The sequence below is a fragment of the Notothenia coriiceps genome, unplaced genomic scaffold (assembly GCF_000735185.1).
Source record: "Notothenia coriiceps isolate Sejong01 unplaced genomic scaffold, NC01 NC01_scaffold00029541, whole genome shotgun sequence".
NCBI lineage: Eukaryota > Metazoa > Chordata > Actinopteri > Perciformes > Nototheniidae > Notothenia > Notothenia coriiceps.
In genome coordinates, this window is record NW_011362242.1 from 258,165 (window position 1) to 282,566 (window position 24,402).

At 40.0% G+C, this 24,402-nt stretch overlaps 2 protein-coding genes across 3 annotated transcripts; both read left to right on the forward strand.

Annotated features, from left to right (window-relative positions):
* The first annotated feature begins 1,504 nt into the window (after window positions 1-1,504).
* Window positions 1,505-7,575, forward strand: LOC104958916 (synaptic vesicle 2-related protein-like). The gene is made up of 16 exons (XM_010786747.1): window positions 1,505-1,657; window positions 1,861-1,994; window positions 2,645-2,730; window positions 2,821-2,919; window positions 3,313-3,384; window positions 3,471-3,595; window positions 3,682-3,745; window positions 3,846-3,971; window positions 4,046-4,174; window positions 4,288-4,361; window positions 4,804-4,880; window positions 4,955-5,059; window positions 6,145-6,256; window positions 6,356-6,437; window positions 6,527-6,616; window positions 6,943-7,575. The coding sequence occupies exons 1-16, from the start codon at window positions 1,596-1,598 to the stop codon at window positions 7,141-7,143; spliced, it is 1,638 nt and encodes a 545-aa protein (XP_010785049.1). The 5' UTR covers window positions 1,505-1,595; the 3' UTR covers window positions 7,144-7,575.
* A 543-nt stretch (window positions 7,576-8,118) lies between these two features.
* On the forward strand, window positions 8,119-23,435 carry ssh1b (slingshot protein phosphatase 1b). Of its 2 annotated transcripts, none has more exons than XM_010786748.1 (15): window positions 8,119-8,512; window positions 10,259-10,296; window positions 13,818-13,918; window positions 14,829-14,893; window positions 15,171-15,292; window positions 15,385-15,453; window positions 16,157-16,222; window positions 17,204-17,398; window positions 17,981-18,074; window positions 18,167-18,295; window positions 18,441-18,487; window positions 18,733-18,879; window positions 19,439-19,639; window positions 19,860-20,490; window positions 21,265-23,435. In XM_010786748.1, the coding sequence occupies exons 1-15, from the start codon at window positions 8,432-8,434 to the stop codon at window positions 21,853-21,855; spliced, it is 2,577 nt and encodes an 858-aa protein (XP_010785050.1). In that variant the 5' UTR covers window positions 8,119-8,431; the 3' UTR covers window positions 21,856-23,435. The 2 variants fall into 2 exon arrangements, with proteins under 2 accessions (XP_010785050.1, XP_010785051.1); XM_010786749.1 differs by having other exon boundaries at window positions 21,270-21,341.
* Window positions 23,436-24,402: the final 967 nt, after the last annotated feature.

Consider the following 24,402-nt stretch of genomic DNA (forward strand, 5'->3'; position numbering starts at 1 on the left):
TGACACTTTAAGCACATATTATTTACTCTTATATAACCTTCTTGTGGTGAGAGGAATAGTGTAAGGGCCGTGAAACACATGACCTCTCTGTGTTTGCTTTAATTTTTTGTGATCAATTAAGCTTAAACTTGGCTTACTGTTGTACTTAATGTAAATCCCACTGGATTAGAACATAAACTAAGAGCCTTTATAAAGGGGGCGAGGGGAGATTAATACCGTTTGATTTAACTTTACTGAGATTAGATGAGAGACATAGATTTATGTTTGGTATTTACTATTCACTTAAAGAATATCTTTATTGTCATACTCAGGTACAATTGAATTGTGTAGGCTTTTCTCAATGCAGTACAAAGCGAAGAAAGAAATAATAAACCAGGGATAAAAGCAGCAGCAACAGAAAAGAGAAGGCACTATGTATATTAAGTCAAGAAAACAATGATATACTCGAAAACTGACTCTGTAGTCTGTTGTGTCTTGTTTTTGCCTAAAGAAACTCTAAGAGATGAAGCTGAAATATGCAAAGTGTTTACCAGTTTTGATTGTATCATCCCTATTTATAATAAATCTATAATTTCTGGAGATTATATTTCAACAAATAGGGATGACACACTTTACTAAACTAACCTTCAAAACTCTCTTTTACTCTTGTAAATTGTGTAACCTTTTATTTTATTATATTTTTTATTATATTATAACTTTTTTTTTACTTTAATACTTTTTTATGCACGTAATTTATGTAACATTCAGCTGTCTGTGGCTCTTTTACTGCTGTAACAACGTACATTTCCCATCTGTGGGACTAATAGAGAAGCGAAGTCCCTCCCTTTCCGGGGGAGCTCAATGGGACCTTCTTTCGGAAAAAGTATGTATTGAAGTCAATGGAGAGAGAAAGATCATCTTTCGATCCCGTTTGAATTGTGCCACGAATTACACATATGATGTTTGTCAATTTAAAAGATGAATTTGCAAGTCAAAAAAATTAAAATGTGTCGTAAAACTGTGAAGTAACACTTTTTTTTGTGTGAAACCGCTCAATGAACTACATCTCCAGTCTCCCATCTCGCACCACACACCAAGACGGCCGTCACGTTAGCACATTTCACTTCTTTCTTTCAGAATGAGGCGAAAAGTATTAAAAGATGTGAAAATCTCTACAAGTCTGCATGTTTAGAGCCGTACATACACACAAGGGGAGTTAGTCGGTTTCGTAAGAGCCAGCATGCTGGATCGGGATTCTGGGATTTGTAGTCTTTCTAGTTGCGTATTTTTCATAGTCTTATATTTCAACAGTTTTACGACAAACTTTGACTTTTTTGACATGGAAATTATTTTTTAAGATTGACAAACATCATATGTGTAATTCATGGCACAATTCAAACGGGATCGAAAGATAAGTTTTCTCTCTCCATTAACTGATTCTGATTCACTTCTGCACAACAGTTCAATGTTATTTCCTGGTCTGACCACGCCCCTTTCTTTACCTAAGGTATGTTCTGGGATAAGGTGTCTCAGTGCAAAAACTGACTGCACCAGCAGGTTTGATCAGTGCTCAACTGTGTGATTGAAGTCACAGCTCTTTAACACTTCAACCTGAAATGAACCTGTGGAGCAGAAAAGACAATGTTACCTACAAGCGGTGGACCAATCATGAAGTGAGGTAAATCCTCCACATAACTTTACTTCTGCATTTCTTCATGTTTGTAATGCTAACAGGTAGCATGGAACCTGTTGTTGTGTTAACATATCAAAGTGTTGCCACATAGAAACAAAATGTGATTCAATAGGAAATGTTGTGCTTGAAACTCAATATGTTGTGACTGGTAAGGCCTGAATATCTAATTTTGGTGTACTGATATTTAGGAGTGGGGTGAATCTGGTGATTCACAGTGATGAGGACCAGGCCACAGATAATGAGATCTGCACTATAGCCTCAGCAGGAGTGGACTCAGAGGGAAGACAGTCTGCAACCATGTCTGGATTGGATCAACATGAGGGTTTGTAGATCACTCTTAATTGTCATGTTTGAACACATGAAGGATACAAGCTCTTCTGAATTGACTAAGTTAAAAGTAGCTATGCCATACTGAAACACCACAATGTCAACATCTGCATTCGAAAGGTTGCTAAAAGTGAATGTATTCATCATGCAACAGAATGGCCACTGTCAGGGTTTCATCATTACATTGTTTTGATCATTTTTGTTGATGCATTATGTTGTGAGCAGTGCTTTAATGTTGTAGTTGGTCAGCATAAAAATCATTTGATTTCTTTGTATTCTTTTTGTTAGTTTCATCTAAAAACATTTTGTCATATTTAATCAATTATTATAATGCTTTGCTTGTAGAAATATTAGTAGCGATAGCTGTAAAAAGAAATTGAATAGAAAATCTACTATTTCCCTTATACAATGTACAAAGAAGCATTAAGAATACATTATTTAAAAAAAACAAAATACCTAAATTATGTGCTTTTTCTTTTTACACAAGGCATGATTAAGTGTAGTCGGCTTCATTTTTTAAATAATTTTTTTTATTTGATACTTACCCATCATTTTATCTCATTATGTTGTGCTTGTAAGATTATTGAGCCGTCTACATTTCTTCACAGTGAACCTGCAGTCACTGTCTTCTTTTCCCTTTCACAGAAACCTTCACAGTGGACGAAGCTCTGGAGGCAATCGGCTTTGGAAAGTTCCAGTGGAAGATGTCTGTCGTCACAGGACTTTCATGGGTAAGAATGCTTAAACGTGCAGAAAGGATTTCCCTCTGACTTCCAGAAAATAGATGTGTGTCATGCAGCGCTGGGCCTCTCTGAGAACAGGTTGCAGACGCAATGGAGATGATGATCCTGAGTATCTTGGCCCCCCAGCTGCACTGTGAGTGGAAGCTGCCCGGCTACCAAGTGGCTCTCATAACATCGGTAAAGTCCCTTTCACATATTTTTAAAAACGTTGTATTAGACCTGTCACAATAACTACCTCTGTTGGACTGTTGACTATCCAGAAATAATTGCGATTAACAATATTATTGATTAGATTTATAATAATTGGATATTGGAATTGAAATGTGGAAACATTCAAAAATATCCTGAAAAATAACAGACATAAATACTATTAAAACACACCACCAAAACGATGAATAAAAATGTACTCTCATCCTCTGCTGTTGAAATAAATGCATATAAGGCGATGCCCAAGTCTTACAATGGTTGGGGAAATCCAGCATAAAACTGAGCTAATGTCCATAAATCCTAGAATAAAGCGATAAGCTAATTGTGGCAAGTTTGCATGTTATTTCCACAAAAATTTCTTAGGTAGTGTTTGCTGGAATGGGTGTCGGGTCACCTTTATGGGGGAATATGTCCGATACATACGGCAGGAAAACAGTAAGTCTACTTTATGAGATTTTCATTTATGAATTATTGTTTTTTATGTATGATTAGATTTTAAACGTGTGTGTTTTCTGTCTCAGGGTCTGACGATGTGTGCCTGCTGGGCTCTGATCTACGGCGTGTTGAGTTCCTTTGCTCCTGTGTACGGCTGGCTCCTGTTTCTACGGGGCCTTGTAGGCTTTGGCATTGGAGGAGTTCCTCAGTCGTAAGTTCAACTTCTGTTTTTATGACAGACTAGCATATTTGAATAGCCTTTAAATGATTTGCAACAAACATGTGGTCTCTTTTTAGGGTGACACTGTACTCTGAATTCCTTCCAGTGAAGTCCAGAGGCACCTACATCATGCTGATTGCGGTACTTTGGTGTTTTTATCGTTACTGCATGACTTGTACTTTATTCCAGTGTTGAATCTTTAAACCGACTTAATATACTGTTCATTTAATGTGTACTTTAGGCGTTCTGGGCGATTGGCTCTGTGTTCGAGGTCCTCCTGGCTCTGTTGATAATGCCCACTCTGGGCTGGAGGTGGCTGCTCTTCTTTTCCAGTTTACCGATGGCAGTGTTTCTATGCTTCTGCTATGTAAGTATTTTGGTAATTCCAATAAAGAAACAGCTGATTTTCAGGTTCTTGACTGAGCTTTCTGTGATGCACAGTGGCTTCCTGAAAGTGCTCGCTTTCATCTCCTGATGGGAAAAACAGGGAAGGCCATGGAGACTTTAGCACGCATTGCCAAAGACAATGGCAAGCCTATGCCTAAAGGGAAGCTTGTCGGCAATAAACAGGTCAGTTAAGCCATATATGTTCCTGTTTTATTCAGAGAGAGCAGATGAGTATCCAAAACAATGCTTGATTACAACGATTAAGAAATATACCTTCTGTTTTTGTCATTTCACAGAATGAGCGTGGAAGGATTAAAGATCTCTTCACTCCTCAGTATTGGAAGACTACTCTGCTTCTTTGGTTTATATGGTTTGTGTCTAATTTCCTCTATTGTTTAATTTTTCTTCATCTGGAATTTCAGTCAAAGGTAGGTATTTAGTCAAGTCTGGATTACCGACCCAGTTAAGTTGAAAAAACATAGGTTCACTTTGTTGTATTGTGGTTATTAGTCTGGGAGTAAAGACTTGCAACATTAACTGAATGAGGCTCCTGTGTCAAAATATAGTGTCCAAATGTTTTATTTCGGTTGTTATTCTGCTTGCATATTCCTGAATAAAACTGCTTACTCAAATGACCTCAAATGAATTTAACACGGTGCACACCTTTGCCCAGGTAGTATTACAAACGTAGTGGATGGTTCCTAGTGGACCAGGTAACATAATGCTGAGATTTGTCTTGTATAGTAGTTGGAACAAAAGGCTACATTTAACACTACACAACTTAGAACTCTGTGTTGTTATTTTATCCATAGGTTTGCAAATGCCTTCTCCTACTACGGGATAGTACTCTTGACTACTGAGCTATTCCAAGCTGGACAGTTATGTACAGGTAGGAGCAACTCATTGTCATTTTGTTTCTTAAATTGGAACAAACAACAAAAACAACTGTCCTTTTCTTTATAGCAATTCAAGGGGCCAAGATTGAACCAAGCTGTAGTCTGGAATGCAAATATTTGACATCAAGTGACTACAAAGACCTTTTATGGACCACCTTGGCTGAATTCCCAGGTAAAACGCTCCTCTTAAGCTGTTTTCAGAGCTGTAACTTGAAACTTGTTGGTCAAGACTTCCATGGTTCTGCTGCCAAGAACAGTGTTGGGATGATATACAGGTTCCTCCATATTTTAGTATCCATCCATAACGAAAACTTTCACAACATGGATATGCTTTTTGCTTAAATGCAAGAACCAATAGATTTTATTTATATACAATACCCCACTGAGGAGCCATAATGACAAATATAAAGTAAATTAAAAAACATATCAATGCCAAGGAATATGGTTCAAATAAAGCTCACTTTGCATTTGTATTTACATACCTTTTATTGAATCCGGCTAAACTTATTTATTTTTGTTGATTTATAAGCTCTTGTTTATTTCCGTCTCAGGCCTGCTGGTGTTGTTTAAGGGAGTCGCTTATAAAAAGAAAAGAAAGCTGCAGCTGATTCAGAACGCTGCTGCTCGAGTCCTCACTAACACTAAGAAAGTGGATCACATCACTCCTGTTCTGAAGTCTTTACACTGGCTTCCTGTCTGTCAAAGAATAGATTTCAAAATACTGCTGCTGTTTATAAAGCACTGAATGGTTTGGGCCCAAAATTAATTTCTGACCTCCTGCTAAATTATGAACCATCCAGATCTCTCAGGTCTTCAAGGACGTGTCAGCTTCCTGTCCCCAGAGTCAGAACTAAACATGGTAAAGCAGCATTCAGTTATTATGCTCCAAATATCTGGAACAAACTCCCAGAGACCTGCAGGTCCGCTGCAACTCTTACTACTTTTAAATCCAGGCTGAAGACTTTTCTTTTTGTCGCTGCTTTTAATTGAACTATTCACATCTTAAACTGCACTGTAACTTTTATCCATGTATTTTTTCTTTAAATGTTTATTTTATTATCTTTTCTTTTTAATGACTGATTTTAAATGCCATTTTCTTAATGTCTTTCATTTTTTGTAAAGCACTTTGAATTGCCTCGTGTTGAAAGGTGCTATATAAATAAACTTGCCTTAGGGTGTATAATTGTAGTTTTTGCGTACTGTGTTTGTACAACTCTTTATTGCCACATCAGGTTTTGTTTTTGTTATTTCTTTCAGGTATTTTACTTATCATCCTTGCAATTGACCGTATTGGCAGAAAGAAGAGCCTGGCTCTGTGTTTCTTCATGTTTTCTTTGTGCATAATGCCCTTATTTGCTTGTATCGGGAGGTGAGTTTGTGTTATTTTGTCACATTAGCACAACAGCGAAATATCAAATCATCATGACTGACCTCTTAACTCTTTGTGTCTGTCTTTCTGTCCATGCAGGCTGTCTGTTACTATCTGCATATTTATTGCCAGAGCCTTCATCTCTGGAGGATTTCAAGTTGGTTTTGTTTACACACCAGAGGTAGGTTTACAAACCATTTTACCACGCTAACAGCAATGATTTGTTTTTAGATTACTTGAACGGGCCGTAATACTCTCTCTTCACATTAGGTGTACCCGACAGAAACGAGAGCCATAGCAATGGGGACTTCCAGTGCGGTAAGCAGGGTGGGGGCCCTGATTACCCCCTTTGTGGCACAGGTATGCAAAATGACAAGAATAATAATAATTTCAATCAACTTTAACTGTTTTCTTCTTTTTTTAAAAACAGATTTACAAAGTGATTCATAGACATTTCAAATAAAGAAAAACTGAAAAATATAAAAATTAGGATAAGGTCAATGCAGCCAAGAAATACAAGTCACTTGAGACAATGAATAATGAGTAAATAAAATAATAAAAACAAAACAAACTCTAAGTGACCATCTCTGCTCGCACTTTAGAAATAAACTAGTTCCAGCAACACTCATTTTTGGCTCCTTCAGGCTGTTTGTTTCTCCACCTCACATTTTGTGTTTTGGTTTCAGGTGATGCTCAGGCAATCAGTGAATGCGACCTTGTCGATTTACCTGATCTTCTGTCTGCTGGGTGGCGTTGCATCCTTGCTCCTGCCCATTGAGACGCTGGGTCAGGGTCTGCAGGAGTCCGGTCTTGATCAGGAGGCAGGACAACATACAGCCACTACCAACCAAACAAATAATACAGCACACTCCTCTAACCAGAGGTAGAACATCTCAAAAGAATGACATTGTTTCCACTACAAGCTGCTGCAGATGCCACAGTTGCCTGAGAGTTGAATCCTGTATGTGATTATGGGTAAACAACATGCAAACAAGAGGGGGACAATGTCCTTATGAGCACAGTCATTTAGGGTCGGCCCACTCCCCATGTCTATTGAGAGTGGAGGCACACTTGTGCTTGGACTGGTTTGTTAAGCTCCACCTGCATTAAGGCCATGAGAAGCAACAGAGGGACGTGATGAACGTCGAAGAAGCTCTGTTTAGAGCAGCACATTCTAAGCCTTGCCCACATTTTCAATAAATAATATCGTATTTATTTATATAAAAAGCCAGGGGGCCTTTTTCTTATTAAAGTTGTGTTACATGACTTATGTGAGACTCTGTTGTAATTTGCATAATAAAATATTATTTGTTTTGTTATTATGGCTTTACGTTTAAGTTAAACCGAGCAAACTATTTCTATTTTAATTTTTGTTATTTTTTGTATTTAACTTCTCCGTTGTGGATTGTCACCAAACTAATCTACAATTATGATAACATCCAGGTATTTTTCTGAAATGTGAACATTAATCTGGTCTCTGTGTTTAAACATCATAGTTAATTGATTTTTGATTTGTTTTGGTCGAACAACACAACACAACACATAGTGACATTGGGAGATAATGAGGGGACATTTGAAACGGTTTTGTTATTCAGACCAAATAATTAATCCTGAAAATAACGAGCAGATGCACCGGTAAGGAAAATACTATCTATGTGTTACCCTCCTCAACATTATGTCAGCTTCGCTGCGTTTCATAACATGAGCAGAATATTATTTCATCAACATTTGTATTTGGGAGTTCCTAGTCTGGCCAGTCACCTTGACAACATTGGCCCAATGACAGAGCACACGCGAACTAGGCCAGCCAATCAGAGGCGCCCGGCCAGGCTGCATGTCATTTCTGCCCCGCTTGCAACCTGCACCGTGTTTTGTTTGTCTGTCTGCGCAGCAGTAGTGATGAAATCTCGGGGTCTGCTGCTGCTGGCTTGCTACAAACGAAGGAAATCTCTCATGACTTCCCGCTCATGAGGACTCCGGTAACCGCAGAGGACGCACGGAGCAGGACCGAACGGGAGCACCGCCGGGGCTCTGGACGCTGCTGGATGAGAGTCTGACTAGGCATTTTCTCCCCGGTGACAGAGACAATCTCGGCGGCGCATCTTCCCACATCCTCTTCCCCTCCCGTCTCCTCTCCTCTCCTCCGCTGCCCTCCAAGGCAGCAGCCCACCCACCATGGCCCTGGTGACTCTGCAGCGCTCTCCCACCCCCAGTGCAGCATCCTCGGCCAGCACGACCAACAGCAGTGCGGGGGAGGTGAGTGGAAAAAGCCGGGGCTCGGGCTTTGTGTGTGCGGCATGAGGAAACGCCGAGAATGCGCCTAAAGGAGCCCCTATCCACCCGGGCTGTGGGGGGTGTCCTAACACACTGCAGGAAGGGTTAACCCTACTTCCATCATTAGTGTGTTTTATAAACTTGATATATGATTGTATTGTTAGCAGCAGCGAGTTGTTTGTGGCTACTGTGGCAGCGGATTTGTAAACACAATCCTGCACGGGGGTGGGGGGCTGCTGGGTTTAGCTGTCAGAACAAAGTGGTCATTTTGCTGCTGCACAAACATTTGCTGCACTCAGGTTGTTCTGCCTCCTTGTTATTGGCCTTTTATGTAGTAATGCAGCCTCAGTGTAGGGGAGGAGACTTTAAAGGGGAATGACAACATTTCTTTATAATTATGTTCAGTGTGTGTCCCAGGACACTTCAGTCAAGTGTTCATGAACTTGCAATAAGAAAGACACTTAATGAGTAAAACCACTGAGGCAATTAAATATTTTTATTTGTATGACTATTTTCAAGTTATTGAGCAAAAAAGATAACAAAATATAAAGGAAAACCCAACATCAGCAGACATTCTTTATGGTTAAAAGACTAAAAATACATGTGTAAATAAATACTCCAAAAAGGTAGAACCAATAAAAGTATTTGAGCGATGTGAGATTCAGCTATGCAATGACCCATTCAAAGATTGTATCAGCTGGTATTTTATATTTTACCTCACAATGGTTGTTATTTTCTAGCTTTCCAAAACTGCAGATTCAGCTCTTCACAATAAGAAGTAACATTGACTCTGACTTAGTTTGAGGCAGTGAATCAGAAATTAAACACCATAAGCAAAGCTACTTTTTAAGGACAAACAAGAATTAAAGTCAAGATTAAAATGTAGAGTGGTGCCGGATTTGATGTCCAAGTGAAATCTCAACATCAGGGTTAGTGCTCCAATTTCTAGGAAAGTGGATTACATGCTCTGAAGAAGGCTGACTTAACTGAGGCACAAAAACAAGCTGTGAAATTGTTCCTCTGGTGCAAAGTTTGTGTTTTTAATATCTTATGTTTATATTTTCTGCATAAAAGCTCACTATTCTGCAAGAGGAAGATAGCAGGAAGGATTACTCTAAACAAAATGAATTGTTAAGAAGTATTTATTTGTGCAAAACTCACAGGAAATGCTTTGTTTTCCTGCCTCTCAAAGTATCAAATTATACTAAAAACATTTAAAGACATCATCTTGGACTTGGTGAAAAAGGAATTGATTTTTTAACATTTAATAGCAAACTATTACTTTATTATAATACTAAATCATCAGAATAATAAATCATACATAATCTCTTATTTGCTGTCCTACTTGTGCCGTTTAAAAGCGTCCCAAATGATTAAACTGTCCCTTTATTGCACATGAGATCACAGCACTCACAGAGGACCAGATGTTGCCCCTGGCACACTTTATTCCAAATGCATGCTTCTTAACATCCATTGGTGCTCGTGTACCATCAGTCATTTCCTGGATGTATTCTGCCCATGTGGCTCTGCAGCTCAGTGATATTCGGCCTGCAGATGACCCAAAACAACCGTAACATCTGCACAGTGCAAGAACATGTAACATCCTCTCTAAATCTTTATTTGCTCTGACTGTGGCTCAGTTTTTCCTTGACATTAATTTAACACTGCTGTTGAGCAATCTCATGCTGCTGCAGTCTTTATAATCTCTGTCTTGCTTTTGTCTTTCAGGATTTTGGAAGTGATGATGAGCGGAAAAACAATCAGAGGTAAGAAGCTTGCTCTTTAAAAACGTGTTTATTTGAACATTTTACAGAGATGTCAAACTCTACTAAGAGTGTCATCTTAACAGTGGTGTTAACTCTCATCGAACTTTTAAGGCCCGTACAGTTGAAGCAAAGTTAAATTCAACATTTCCTTTTTTTATATTATCCTGCCCTTTTTTAGTGGCATTATTTCTCATCATGAGATACAATACCATTTTTACTTCGATTTGAAATGTATAGGCTTCTGCTGATGTTTATCATACGGTCGTGTTTGTGCTTATTGCACAATTAATTATATAATGGATGGAATAGTTATTTTTAACTTAACGGTGCAATGAATTGGACTGTCAAATAATCATGCTGATTTAAAAATAATTACTTTGGCAAGCTCCTTGTCTTGTCCTACCTCCTGACGATTCAGACGCATCCGTTTGTTGGATTATTTCCTGTAATGGCCCCCTGTTGTCGAGAAAAACTTGTTAGAAGTACTGTACAGTTGATTTAACAAGGCAGGTATTTTAAATGTTTCTTCTGCTCAGTTACATAACAGACAGTACCAAAAAATGTATCCTGCTCAGTAGCAAAGCTGTATTTGAATCCGCCCAACATCACAAAAGTCTTGATTTGTGGCAGCAAAGCTTTGGCACAGACTCTGTCTTTGTGCTCACTCTCTATGTGTGTGGGTCGTTTACAGTGTAAACATCCATGTCATGCACGAGTAACACGTGTCTGTGGCTCAGTAACTAATCAGGGTGGCATTTTAGGATTCTGCATGTCAGACTTGAGATTGACGCCAAAAGTAACATTCCCACCGCCTCCCAGCGCTCGCATGAATGATGCTATTGTTGCAGAGTGTTGCGTAGGGAGAGTTGATGCACATGCTGTGAAGAGGAGATAGTGAGCGGAGACTGAGAGGACAGGGCGGCGCAGACTCAGAGACTTGAGGATCGAGAACTCTGTGGGAGGAGAGGGAGGACCGAGAAGTTAAACTAAGAGGCAGTCCTCTAACCAGGGACAAATGCAGGTGGAGGAGATGGATTGGAGGATGTTGAAAAGAGACTAAATCCAAGGACGTTTCTTTTTCTTAAAGACTGTAAATAATCCGCTAACTACTATCAGGATGCATCTGGTTGTGAAACCTCCTCATAAAGCCATGCTCACCGTGCTGCCTCACTTTGTGGAGAGAGCTGCTCTGACCCGGAGGGAGATCTGTCGAATGTAAGTTCTCACAGCCAAACAGACAAAAAGTCGATGGTAGACTTGATAGTAGACACTTTTTAAGAGTTACTCGCCACTTATTGGCAGTAAGGGAGGTTTGGAGTTGGCTGTCAGAGTTGAATAAATTATCATGAGCCTTTGCAATTGTGGGTCAGCTGCATTTTAAAGCTTTCATTCTGGCAATTTGGTGGTTTGAACTAGAGTGGTGATTTCTTTAGGTGTTTATTAATAAGAAAAAGTGTTTTGTGTTGGAAGGAGTTCATCTGAAAACGTTTTCAAGTAGGGAACATTTGTTCAAGTCAGTTTGGTTCCTTTTTTGCCGCACATATGGCAATAAAGAAATAACTTCAGGTGTGTTTTAGATCTCACCCCTAGATCACTGCTTGGTTATTTTTCTCTGGGAATGTCACAACAGGTAGAGTTCTCAATAATGCAAATTCAATGGCTTTCATTGCTGGACAATAGGTTTAATTCTGCGATTTAACAGACAATATTTGAAATGAAACTCCTCTAAGATTAATACTTTGTTTTGAACTCAAATCACCCTCTTGTGACTTTTTGACTGTCAAAGTCATACATCTTCTACATATATGTAAAAAGGACCAGTGATGCCACCATGTAGCAGGGCAGCTGAAACAAAAGGCCTCGTGATGGTCCCACTCAGTCATACCAGGCTTTGTGTGTTGGTTGAGCTGGGGAATGAGACTGCGGTTAAACAAAGCTGCACTCTGTTCTGTGTGAGGAAAGACGCTCAGGCTCTCCTCCTGCTTTCGCTGCAGACCTCACAACAGAGTCATGACCCAGAAGAGCTGCGGCCAACACAGGAACCACAGCAGAGCAAGTTTTAAAGTCAGAGCACATGTGGATAGTCGCGGTGTGGTGTTTGAATCAGCGCAGGTCAGCGAACACAATCAAGAAGAGTCTGCCGAACATGTAGGAACACATGGCTGTAAAAGTCACTATGTTAGGACTCTGATGAGCCCTCAGTCCTGCCCACTGAAACACTGAGGACTAACTTCTTGAATACACCACAATACGTAAAGTAGATTTCATTCCCAATTGTGCCATGGTAACTTATTTGCACATGGAAAATGTGTCTAAAATGTAATAAGATTGACTCATCGTTCCTGTCTTTGCCAAACATTTATTCATGTTTAGCTTTATGACTTTAAGGATAAGCTTTTCTTTGTATTACTTGCGATAATAGTACATTTGATATATTTTGGTTCAGAACAAAACAAGAAATTGACAGCCATTTCCCCCTAATTTACTGACAATATCTAGACTAAATGATAAATCCATTAATCAAGAAAACAAATGACCGATTTTCTCCCGAATATGTTTTTATTGAGCAGTTTAGAGAACACTCTGGAAATTAGTCAGTTTAACTTTTATAGATCCAAATAATACTCTGGCACTTTGTTGACCTAGCCCACCTTAGTAACCTGTACGTATATATCTGACTCACTTTACTAAAGGGTTGTCAAAACAAAGGTTTACTTTGTTTGTAGGGCATGTCTTCTCTTAATGTAGGTTAATAAGTTGTCCAGCTACATTTTAATGGCATGAACATAGTTTTCTACCAATGTGTGAGAAAACATTACTGCTAATAAAGGAACAGGAAAGAAAGAGATGAACTATGATGGAGCAAAACACGATCAATACAGAATCTGGTTCTAAATTATAGGTAAGAATAGTATGTTGGATGTTAAAATATGAATATTAAACTGCTCATGGTTGCTTCTAAAGACTAGCTTCCTGTCATATATGAAAGGAATATATATAAAAATAGCTTTTGTAGAGAGTTATTTTAATCCGTGCAGGATTTGTAAAATGTAATTAAACAATGCGTAGCTTTTTTTCAGTTTGTCTTCTTCAAAATGATATCCAAAGCAGAACTAAAGATGGGTTGTGCAGGTATGGTAGGGGGCAGTGGGTGTATGGCGTGCATGGATGAGAGAAAGTATGTGTGCAAACGTTGTTTAAGGTAAATACATGAAGTGAGTGCTTAGGGAGCATTTTCTACTCTGACCTCTCAGGTGCAGCCAGTTACAACTTCCTGCAATCAGCCAACCCTGACTGATTTCTAACCACAAACTAGGAATCTGACAACAATGTGTTTTACTCGATCTGTACATGTTATTTAAGCTCTATCTTGCATCATAGGGTTAGAATGAAGCAAAGGGAAGAGTGGTAGAACAATATTAACCTGGTGTGGAAGTGTACTGTAACAAAGGGCAGTTCTTCGCTTGCAATTGTTGAGATTTCAAAGCCTTGAATGTATTTTCCACTCCTGCTTTTTCCAGCCTCAGTGAGAGCTTCTTCATGGTCAAAGGAGCCGCCCTCTTCCTCCAGCAGGGTGGCAGCGCACAAGGACCAGAGACCCCGACCCACCACACACATGCAGGTAGGAACAGACATGCTCAGAACAAGCGTTGTTTCTTCTTCTTTTGGCCATATTCTCTGCACAGAAGATCTCCAGACAAGAGGAGAATTGTCTTCACTGCGGTGGCTTTTTCTCTCTGTGGGTTCGTCTGCATTTAAACTGTGTGAGGAACCCAGAGACCTGCAGTTTAACACAAGGAAGGCTAACAAATCAGTTCAAACGGGTCAAGTCTCATGCAGTTTGCTTAAAGATATCTCAAATAAATATACAGACAGTTTGTTCCCACACTTTAAATACTTTTGATAAGTGGGTTTGACATCATGTATTACAATTTGATGCTGCTGCTAATGTTTGTCTGAGGGCATGACCATGCACAATCTATAAATGAAAGTGTGCTGTAAGGTTTCTTGTCCATCACTAAGTTTCTTTAATAGATGCACACTGTTTACAAGTTTCTAATCTGCTTTCCTTGTTGAGCCTGAAGTCATTTGAGGATAAATGCAAGAGTAGTAAGCAGTTTGTTTTCAGGTGACTCAGGTACTTGCTAACACTGAAGCTTAGCATGGCTTTGAGGTCGCTGGGTTGTTTCATTGATAGAAATACACAAGCATATTTCCTCCCACTGCAGAATAAATCCAACAATGAATGTGTAATAGAAGATCCTGAATGATCAGTCTATAGGTGACCTTTTTTTTGTTTGTTTTTTTACCAGAAAAGGTCCTTGCAGTGAAACTTGATTTAAGTGTGCTTTGTTTGCTCTGTGTTGAGTTGGAACTTGGTAGCTTATTAGCTATAATTCCAATATTATTATTATCTGTAGGATTATGGACTTACTGCAGTGGTAGGAAATACGTTTCTCTGCAGGGTCTTCTCATTGAATTTCCCCACACTCAGTCACTTTTCTAACAATAAGTCTTTGTTTCACTTTCAGGTGATTTACCTCAACACCTGCAGGTCATGTTTAAGATCCTCCGGTCTGAGGATCGCATTAAGCTGGTCAGTAATACTTGCATACACCCACTCCATCACTTTTGTGTGGAAGCTCTAAACTAGAAGTTGTTAATTTGACTCATTTCTACATCAATACAGCACAAGTGTTGATTGTATTACTCATATTTATAAGTTCAATTTTTTTTAGGAAAGTTGTTTAACAGGAGGCAGTCTGTTGAATCTTACGTTTGTTTTTTTATCATGGCGTCACATACATGTTTGTACAAAAATAGCATTAGGCTAGTAAATACATACAGTATATTTCTCCCTTTTTGTTCCACAGGCTGTACGGTTGGAGAGCGGATGGTCAGAACGGGTGCGCTACATGGTCGTCATCTACACCAACGGCCATCAAGACACAGAGGAAAATATTCTCCTGGGGATGGACTTCACGGACAAGGACAGGTAAAAAGTCTCTCTGCAGCCTTACATTACGCGCAGTTAAATCTGTTTATTAGATCTACTTAATGATAATTGTAAATCTTTGTCATTCACAGTAAAAACTGCTCTATTGGGATGGTGCTGCCCCTGTGGAGTGATACCAACATACATTTAGATGGAGATGGGTAAGTTTCGTTTTCGTTTTCCATCAAGATTGAACACTTTAAACAGATTGCAAGGTTTTATATATTTGGCCAAAAACCAGTAATATGTTCTTAAAGGGCACACAACAAATCTAATATATTTATTTTGACTGCACAAAGAACTAACATTTAAAAAACATTCAACAGTATTGGAGTTAAAGTAAAGGAGAATACAAAATGTAACATACATATATATATATATATATATGTATATGTGTGCTTTGGATATAAGCGTCTAACAAGTGACATGTAATAATATACATTTAAGAATAATGTATATTTGCAGTAACCTATAGAAACAGTCATGTAGTTAATGTATTGCCCTTCTGGATTTTCACAACTGCTGAGTTGTAATAGCCCTATATACAAGTAATAGATTACTATTTGAATCAATATGAAGTGTTTATTTTATTCTGCTCAGTGAGGCCTCACTATGCATGTTTTGGTTTACTGCTAACTAGTGTGTGTGTGTGTGTGTGTGTGTGTGTGTGTGTGTGTGTGTGTGTGTGTGTGTGTGTGTGGACCTGATAACATTGTCCCTGTGTGCTGGAGGAATGTTCTACTGTTTGTGTCCTGAATACTCCCCGTGAACGAGCCGTGTCCAGTCTGTGTTTACATCCCTCTGATCGCTGTTCATCTCCACTCAAACTGATCCTCCTTCTCCTCTTCCTCTTCTTCCTCACAGAGGCTTCAGTGTGAACACGGCAGGGCGGTCACATGTCTTCAAGCCTGTATCTGTTCAGGCCATGTGGTGAGTGAGTCCTCCCTGTTTACCTGAGATTACTGTGGAGTGTTTGTGGTGTTATGTGAGGACAAGAGAAAAAACACATTGGCCATGCTGGATAAATGTTGTTTAGACTTATACATTAGGTAGATCTAAACATGTGTACAAGACCTCTGTGCAAGTTATTAAACTACAATGTATTCTTAAAAGATTTCAGTTTTATGTTATGTATGTAGATTTGTGTGCCTGTGTGAAGGCACAGAATGCTGAATGTGAGATTAACCTAATTAGCTCAATTATAGGATCAGGTAGTAGCTCCATGAAATAACTGCTAGTAAGCCCCAGTGTTAACATTTTCTTGACTAACAACAGTACAAAAAAGTGTGTGTCATTCCAATTATATACATATAGAAAATACACAAAACCCAATTATTTGTAAAATGTTGGATAAATATATGTTTGTTTTTTCTATTTCCTACCTATCATGCTCATGCCTGTATGCATATTTAATTTGGAAACTGGAAGTTAGACACCATTATGATTTCCTTGATTCTAGAATTTCTGACTTCATATGAAAATATGTAAAATATCATGTGAAATGACAACATTTCAATAAATGATTATCTTAAGTTTAAAGGCCCTGCGAAATTCCCGACTTTAGTGTGGCTGCTCTTCATCCTATAGACATGTTGTTTTGATAAATGTATCTGTACAAGCTTTAAACCTAACGCCACAAATATTTTAAATTGTTAAACTGTACCTTTTTCTTGATTTGGTCAAATAACATAGAGTATTTGATCGTATTTTTCACTATAGTCCTCATTGTGAAGACTCTATTTGGGCCACTCTTTATTACTGTCACCACTGTTTAATCAAAGACTTCTGACAGTCTTTCTCTATCCACATGCCCCCTGCTGGTCACTTGTCAGTAAGACCAAAAAAAACAGTGCCACGGTCTTATTTGCCTGATTTTGAAATAGAAAATACTTTTTCTCTGTGTCTCTCCAGGTCGGCCCTGCAGATCCTCCACAAGGCCTGTGAGGTGTCCCGCCGGTTCAACTACTTCCAGGGGGGCATTGCTCTCACGTGGATGGCCTTCTATGAGAGCTGCATCACCTCGGAGCAGAGCTGCATCAACGAGTGGAACGCTATGACCGACCTGGAGACCACCCGGCCGGACTCGCCCACCATGTTCGTCGACCGGTGAGACCCTGAAGGCTGCTTCATGTATTTATTTAATCAGGAGAAACCCAATGGGATACTAAATCTCTTTTTCAAGGAAGAACTGGCCAAAGCAACAACAAAAAAAGTAGAAAATGTAGATAGAGAGAGAAAACAAGAGACAACATTTGACATATAATCAAACATAGGTAAAATAATAATGTATTAAAAGGTTCAGTTTTGCAAGGTAAATTACAAAAAATCAAGTTTGACCTTATTTCATTCATTTAAACCTTTATGATCCAAAACAGCCATTTTTGCCATATTGCTTCATAAAGTATGGCTTTCACATTGTAAGGAATCTCTGTCTGATTCTTTCAGATTAAACATTACAGTTTTGACTGATTTAATAAACTCTTTATACTTGAGAGGGATTGCTAACTGTATCGACCAAACAGACCAACTGCTGCTCATTTCAAAACATACCTGGTGTGTTTATGTCCTTTGTCATGGGATACCTGTCAATGCTTTGGTCTCTTTGTCTTCAGCTGTGGGAACATATTACACTGTTGTGCTAATTTCCATACAGACGGCAGCACTGACGTATTGACTCATTCTGTGCAGGCCGACTGAGCGCGAGAGAACAGAGTGTCTCATCAGAGCCAAGTTACGCAACATCATGACGTATCAAGACCTGGAGAACATCACCTCCAAGGAAGTATGTGCCAAATCATCCTCTGAGTGATGTCTGATTGATCCAGATCTTTCTTTCATACCGTACTTATAAGGATGTTTCGGACTCGTCCACAGATCCGTAACGAGCTGGAGCAGCACATGAGCTGCAACCTCAAAGAGTACAAAGAGTTCATCGACAACGAGATGCTTCTGATCCTGGGTCAGATGGACAAGCCCACGCTCATCTTTGACCATGTGTACTTGGTGAGAACTTTTTACCATGTTAACTTTTTTTGGAATCATATTTTAACATTATTTCTTCCTCTATGCTGATACCAACATATTTATGTATTTTTTTGCAAATATTTATAATATTCTATGTATTTTTTTTTGTTTTTATTTATCCTAGGGCTCTGAGTGGAATGCTTCTAACCTGGAAGAACTCCATGAATGCGGGTGAGCCGATAGTTAACACTACAATAACATGTTATCCTGATTTAAGCGTAGATGTTTTAATCTTATACAGAATTAAATGAAAACTGTACATGTATAATTTTCGCTGTATGTTGGTATTCTTTTTTTTATATTTTGTCATCAGTGTAGAAGTGTTGGTAGATTTTTAGTTCCTTTCTACATTAATTTGAGGAACAGTTAAACTAAAATGTAATGAAGTGAAAGACATTTTGTTGTGTTGGCTGCAGTGTGGGTTACATCCTGAATGTGACCAGAGAGATTGATAACTTCTTCCCGGGGATGTTTTCTTATCACAACATCCGCGTTTACGATGAGGATGCCACCGACCTGCTGGCACACTGGAACGACACGTACCACTTTATGGTCAAAGCCAAGTAAGACCTTACATGTAAAACAAACCAGTGGGCTGGGAACAATCTACACTTATAAACTGTAAAATAAGGCTGTGATCCAGGAAGTGTGCCTCCACAGTACTGGTATTAATAGATATTGTTTAGTCATCATTTTTGTGTCACAGTTTTATTGGCTTGCATCATGTATTTTCCACAATTATTTTTTTGTCCCACCCAAACACTCGTCACAGAAAACTGCAACTGTTCAAGGTTCTTTATTTTGTCATACGAACATAGCTACAGTGTAGTTATGCCGATGAAAATCTTAGGTCACAGGCTTCTCCAACAGTGCAACACAATAAAACAGATAAACAGAAAAATATAGTGCAAGTAAATACAAAAAGAAAAATAGTCTTAGCATTTTAACCTGAAGTGTAAATAAGAAAGATAAGCTAAAGTTGAGTCATGTGTAGTGCATATCTAGAAAATCACCAGATCATAAGATACAAAGACTCATACTTTAATATCTATTACACTGTCCTAACTATCACCAACTAGATCCATATAATGGGATTGAAAGGGTTTTGTTTGTGTCCAATAGGAAGAACAACTCAAAGTGCCTGGTGCACTGTAAGATGGGGGTGAGCCGGTCTGCCTCTACGGTTATTGCCTACGCAATGAAGGAGTTTGGCTGGCCTCTGGAGAAAGCCTACAACTTTGTCAAGCAGAAACGGAGCATAGCTCAGCCAAACGCTAGTTTCATGAGGCAGCTGGCGGAGTACGAGGGAATCCTGGATGCAAGGTAAGCAGCTCTAAAGTTTCACTGAGGTTTGCACTTTGATGCAGTCACCGGAGTGTTATTTTACTTGAATGCATCGATGAGGTTGATACTGAATTACACAATGCTCCTTTCTTTAAAGCTAAAAGCACTTAACACATGCTGATGGAAATACAATGTAATTGCGCTTTCGTTGTGACTTATTTTCTCCACATGTAAACAAGAGTGTACTTTGCCTTCATAGTAAACAGCGCCACAACAAGCTATGGAGGCCTGAATCCGATGAGGGTTCGGATGATTTGCAAGCCTCCGGTGGGGGGGAGGGGACGCCAGTGCTCAGAGGGGAAGAAGCCTGGGGGGGCTGCGGGGCCTCTCCCTGCAGGGGGGGCACGGGTCTGGAAATGGAGCCCCTCGACTCTCTGAACTATAATTATTACTTCAGACGTTTGTCAGACTCTGCACTGGACAGCGAGCCCTCCACCCCGGTGCGGGGGCCCCCCCTGCTGGGCATGGAAAGAGTTTTCATTGAGATTGAAGACGTGGAGAGGGATGCTCTGTTGGAGGACGAGGGTTTCCCCATGGCCCATCTCGCGCTGCCTGGGGGGGGCACGGCGGCTCAGACGTGTGGCCGCCTCGACCCCCTGGAGGACATGAGACACAGGCTCGAGATCAGCACTTTGGAGGAAGAGGATGAGGAAGAGGCCAAGAAAGAGGAAGCTGAGATGGCGGCCTTGGCTCAAACACCTGGAGGTTCAGACGGGAAGAGGCCAGGGGACGATGATTCGACAGAGGAAGGACGGTTAGGACTCGCCAACCTGAACACCAACAACAGCAACCGCCTTGCCGCCAAGCGCAGCTGCCCTGCTGCTTTTGACGTGAGTTATATGAATGAGAATTATAAGTGTGGTAAAGTTTTGTGTTTCGCATCTTTTTTTAAACGGCTTTAAAGTTCTCCTATCATGTTAAATGCAATTTTTTACGTATTTTATACATAAATGTGTCCCCGGTGTGTCAGGTATCTCAAAAATCTCTCAAAATGGGGGTACAATGGAGCTGATCCAGATTTGCGTCCCATGTGACATAATATCGGAAATGTGGGCCCACGGCCCTATCAGCAACGTCGCTATCAGCAAACAATGCACGACATGTTTTGGACGTAATATGGTCTTTTGTTTACATTAGCAAGCATCGCTAACACTCAGAGCTAACCTGTACTGGAGAGATTACATGTGTAAAAAAGCAGGAAATAAAGAAGGGAACTCACCTTGTGTTAAACCCGCAAGAGAAAAAGCATTTGAGCTCCATACTGTTTCAGAAATAATCCTTGAAGTGGTTTTGAACATGATACGGCGTTTCATCACGGCAGCATTTTGCTGGCTATCTGCCGGTATAATTCTGAGCAGGCATTCGCTTTTTTAAAGCTAAGGACCCCGAACCTGCAGTTCTCTAACAGGGCTGAAATAGAGGGATATGAGGTATCTCTAAAATGCATGATTTGTTTGGTATTTGGAGCAAAACACATCATAGACATGTTTTTTATATATTTGTATATATCTGAGTCCCATAATCTTTAATGTCAGAAGAAAATGTATACATTTCAAATATTTTGCATGCCACTGACCATACACTTTGTATATTACTCCCTTTAGGACAGTGCTAGTGCTGGAAACCCTTTAAAAGTGAAGCCCTCCTATCAGTCCTGTAAAGACTGCCTGCGTCTACCACAAGGGCGGCGCTGCGACCGTCCAGCAGGGGGGCGCTCCCACCGCCTTAACCCCTCCCGCCACTGCACTGTCCCCACCATATGCATAGATCCGCCCGGGACCCATTTTGGCTCTTCTTCAATTCTGCACTCTCTGCAAGCCACTGCACCAAAAACAGTCCAGCCATGTAGTCATCTATACCGCTGTGTCACCTGCACCCCCAGTATGCCCCTCACCCACCGCCAGAAGCTGGTCTCACCCATGAGTGTGGAGACAGAGGACATGAACCAACCACAGGGGGGCGACCTGGGAGTGGAAATGTCAAGGGTGGGTGCAGGGGCCATCGGTGCTGCTGAAGGTTTGGAGTTACAGCCCGGCGGTGCAGTGGAGGTCCAGCAGCAAGCTCTGGCTCAGCTGCACAGGCCAGGACTGGGGATTAAGTTTGGTCTGGAGCTGATGCGACAGAGGGCCGAGCAGCTGGACCAGATGCCCAGCCTGGCCATGGAGGGCCAGCATCCTGTTGGGCCCCTGCCTTAATACAGTGGCCCCGGACATGGATGAGATTGAAGGAGGAGGCTTACCACGGCCTCCAGCTGGTACACTATGATGGCCTTTAAGATGACTGGCACTGTGGTGTTGTACTAGAAGTGAAGCTCTGCTGTCATGTCCTGGCCTCATAGCTGCACGGTCACAACGGCCCTCTCTGCATCTCCAGAGAGCATCCTGTCATTGTCTCCTGGCACTAAGATCCAGGTGAGGCTTGTTGTTTTAAAAATACGCTAAAGGCTTGAATGCTTCTAGCCAGGTAAGGACTGAAGACTCTCCCGTGTCCTTCCACTCGTCCAATAGACCGGATTAAGGCCCATCTGCCGACCCCACACCACACACAGGATCATCACACTTCCCCACAGCCCTGTGGAGACGAGCGTTATGCTGCCATTTTCCTCCCAAACAGACATTTCTGGCATATTTCTCAGTCAGGAGACAGTGGTGGTTGTTCCTTTCTAACTGCTGAGAAAGCTAAAGCTAGCACTTCTGATTTTGACGGAAAGAAAAAAAGCTGAAGTAAGAGGCTTCTGTCAGTGTACTGTATGTTTTTCAATCTGATTCATCAACAGTGTTCATGAAGGAGCTCAATGAATGTTTGCAGTTGAGGCAGTTTGAATGCATTCAGAATTTCCTTACCACTGATAGCTGAATCCTCACTAACCTTCACTTATATTTTCCATGCTGCAGCTGCTTTTGCATCACGATTCAAGAAAGGGCCTTTCACGTGGAAGCATAATCATTTTTTAAAAGGATGTGAGCCTTTTTATGCCTCTTTGTAAAGCGTCGTACCTCGGACCACAAGCATCTTGAACTGTTTTGGTCAAAGACTCTTTTGTTGTTTTCTGCTCAGCGGTTGGTTCACCCTGAGCTCCTCCATTAAAGTTAACGTACTTAGCGTTCTTACTTTTGCCCCACGCATGACTCTGCAGTATTACAAAACATATCCTCGACATGCTTATACAGAAAGAAAATGTAGGTTGAATTTTTGGAAAACTAAAAAACAACTTTTGGCAGTACATTTGTCATTAAAGTGACAACAATCATATCTAATCACTAATTGAATCGAATCTAACCCCTTGGAGAATGACAGAACATTTAATTCAGCTATCAGGAAACCTTAAGAAGCTTCAAATGTGATTTTATTGTTCACTCTGATTCTGTTTTTGATTACTTCCCGATATAACAAAAGCCATATCATAGTGCCAGGTCCACTTAATCACCTTTTTTGATTTGAAGTCTTTTCTTACTTTCTTTCCTAGTCTGCATCTGGGTTATTAATCTGAGAGGCTCCCAATTCAACTTTTAGTAACATGTTGAAAAACCACAGGCTACCTTTCCTTAAACCCGAAAAACATTTGCGAAGGCACGCAAATCATGTAAACATTCAGCACTTGAGCACAATTTTAGTATCCATTCACACAGTTCACATTTCTGATCTACAGCTATCAAATTCATTTAAGAACAGTAAAGCAGAAACAACTATCAAGGTGTCATTATTTGCTTGCAGTGTCCATCCTTGCGAGTGTAGTTTATTTGATCTAATAATAATATTATAATTCTGACTTTCAAATTACTAGATAAATATTTATATTTAAAGTTAAATTATACTATTTCCTTTATTTAAATTCAGAAAAAGTAAAGAAAATTGCTTCCTCAGAAGTCAATTCCTCATCTGTACTTTTGTTAATTTTCTATATGTTAAGACGGCTTGAGGCATGTTTTTTTTCAAATTGTGCCACCAATCCAAAGTTGCTGTGCCACAAGTTTTTGCTCTACAATCTCCTCTGTTTGGTTGATGTTGTGTTCCTGCTGTTTTTGGCACGCTGGGTGTGCTAGAATAGTACTGAATGATGCGGGTTTGAACGCAGGAAAAGCACATTTGAGTGTTATCACTGTGTTTGAAGAACTGAGTGATTCAGAAGAAATGAAAAATGTGCAAGGAATGAATGCAAATTATTTATTCATCTTTAACCATTGGGGTTATTGGAATTGTTTTTCTACATTTAGCTCTTTAGTTAGATCAGTAGAAACGTCAATGCATCCTCTGTTCCCTTTCCTCCCCTGAAAACCAGGGAGCTGCAGGTTTGCTCCGCTAGTTTGATTAACATAATTTGGTTTTGCCTGTTCTTTCCCTCACGTGAGCATGATTCAACCTTGGGCACTTACAAAGTTGTTGACAGCATCTGATACCACACACCTTTGAAACCATGTCAAAAATGCTACATAAGTTGTTAAAAGAAGAAGCGAAAATATCAACAAAATGACCACCTAGAGACATTAGTGGCATATCAATCTGGTCATCTGACTCCCAGCAAATAAGCGTATTTCCCAAAATGTTGAACTCTTCCTTTGATATATTATACATATGATTCCAATAGTTGTTCTCAGTATGTTGACAGGTGGGCCTCTGCTTGGCATCCACGTGATGCTTTTGGCACTAAATCCTTTTCCACAGCACTAAGTTTGGTTGTTTGCTTCATGTTTTGAACTTGTGTTTGTATTTAAGTGCCTTAACCTCGGCCTTAGCTCTGTCAT

Bases quoted from the DNA above. Each gene is read 5' to 3' on its own strand.
- LOC104958916 (XM_010786747.1), top strand. From the start codon at position 1,596: ATGAACCTGTGGAGCAGAAAAGACAATGTTACCTACAAGCGGTGGACC. The intron at 1,658-1,860 runs GTAAATCCTCCA...ACTGATATTTAG, and splicing joins TGGACCAATCATGAAGTGAG to GAGTGGGGTGAATCTGGTGA. The intron at 2,920-3,312 runs GTAAAGTCCCTT...AAAATTTCTTAG, and splicing joins AAGTGGCTCTCATAACATCG to GTAGTGTTTGCTGGAATGGG.
- ssh1b (XM_010786748.1), top strand. From the start codon at position 8,432: ATGGCCCTGGTGACTCTGCAGCGCTCTCCCACCCCCAGTGCAGCATCC. The intron at 8,513-10,258 runs GTGAGTGGAAAA...TTTGTCTTTCAG, and splicing joins CCAACAGCAGTGCGGGGGAG to GATTTTGGAAGTGATGATGA. The intron at 15,454-16,156 runs GTAAGTTTCGTT...TCTTCCTCACAG, and splicing joins ATACATTTAGATGGAGATGG to AGGCTTCAGTGTGAACACGG.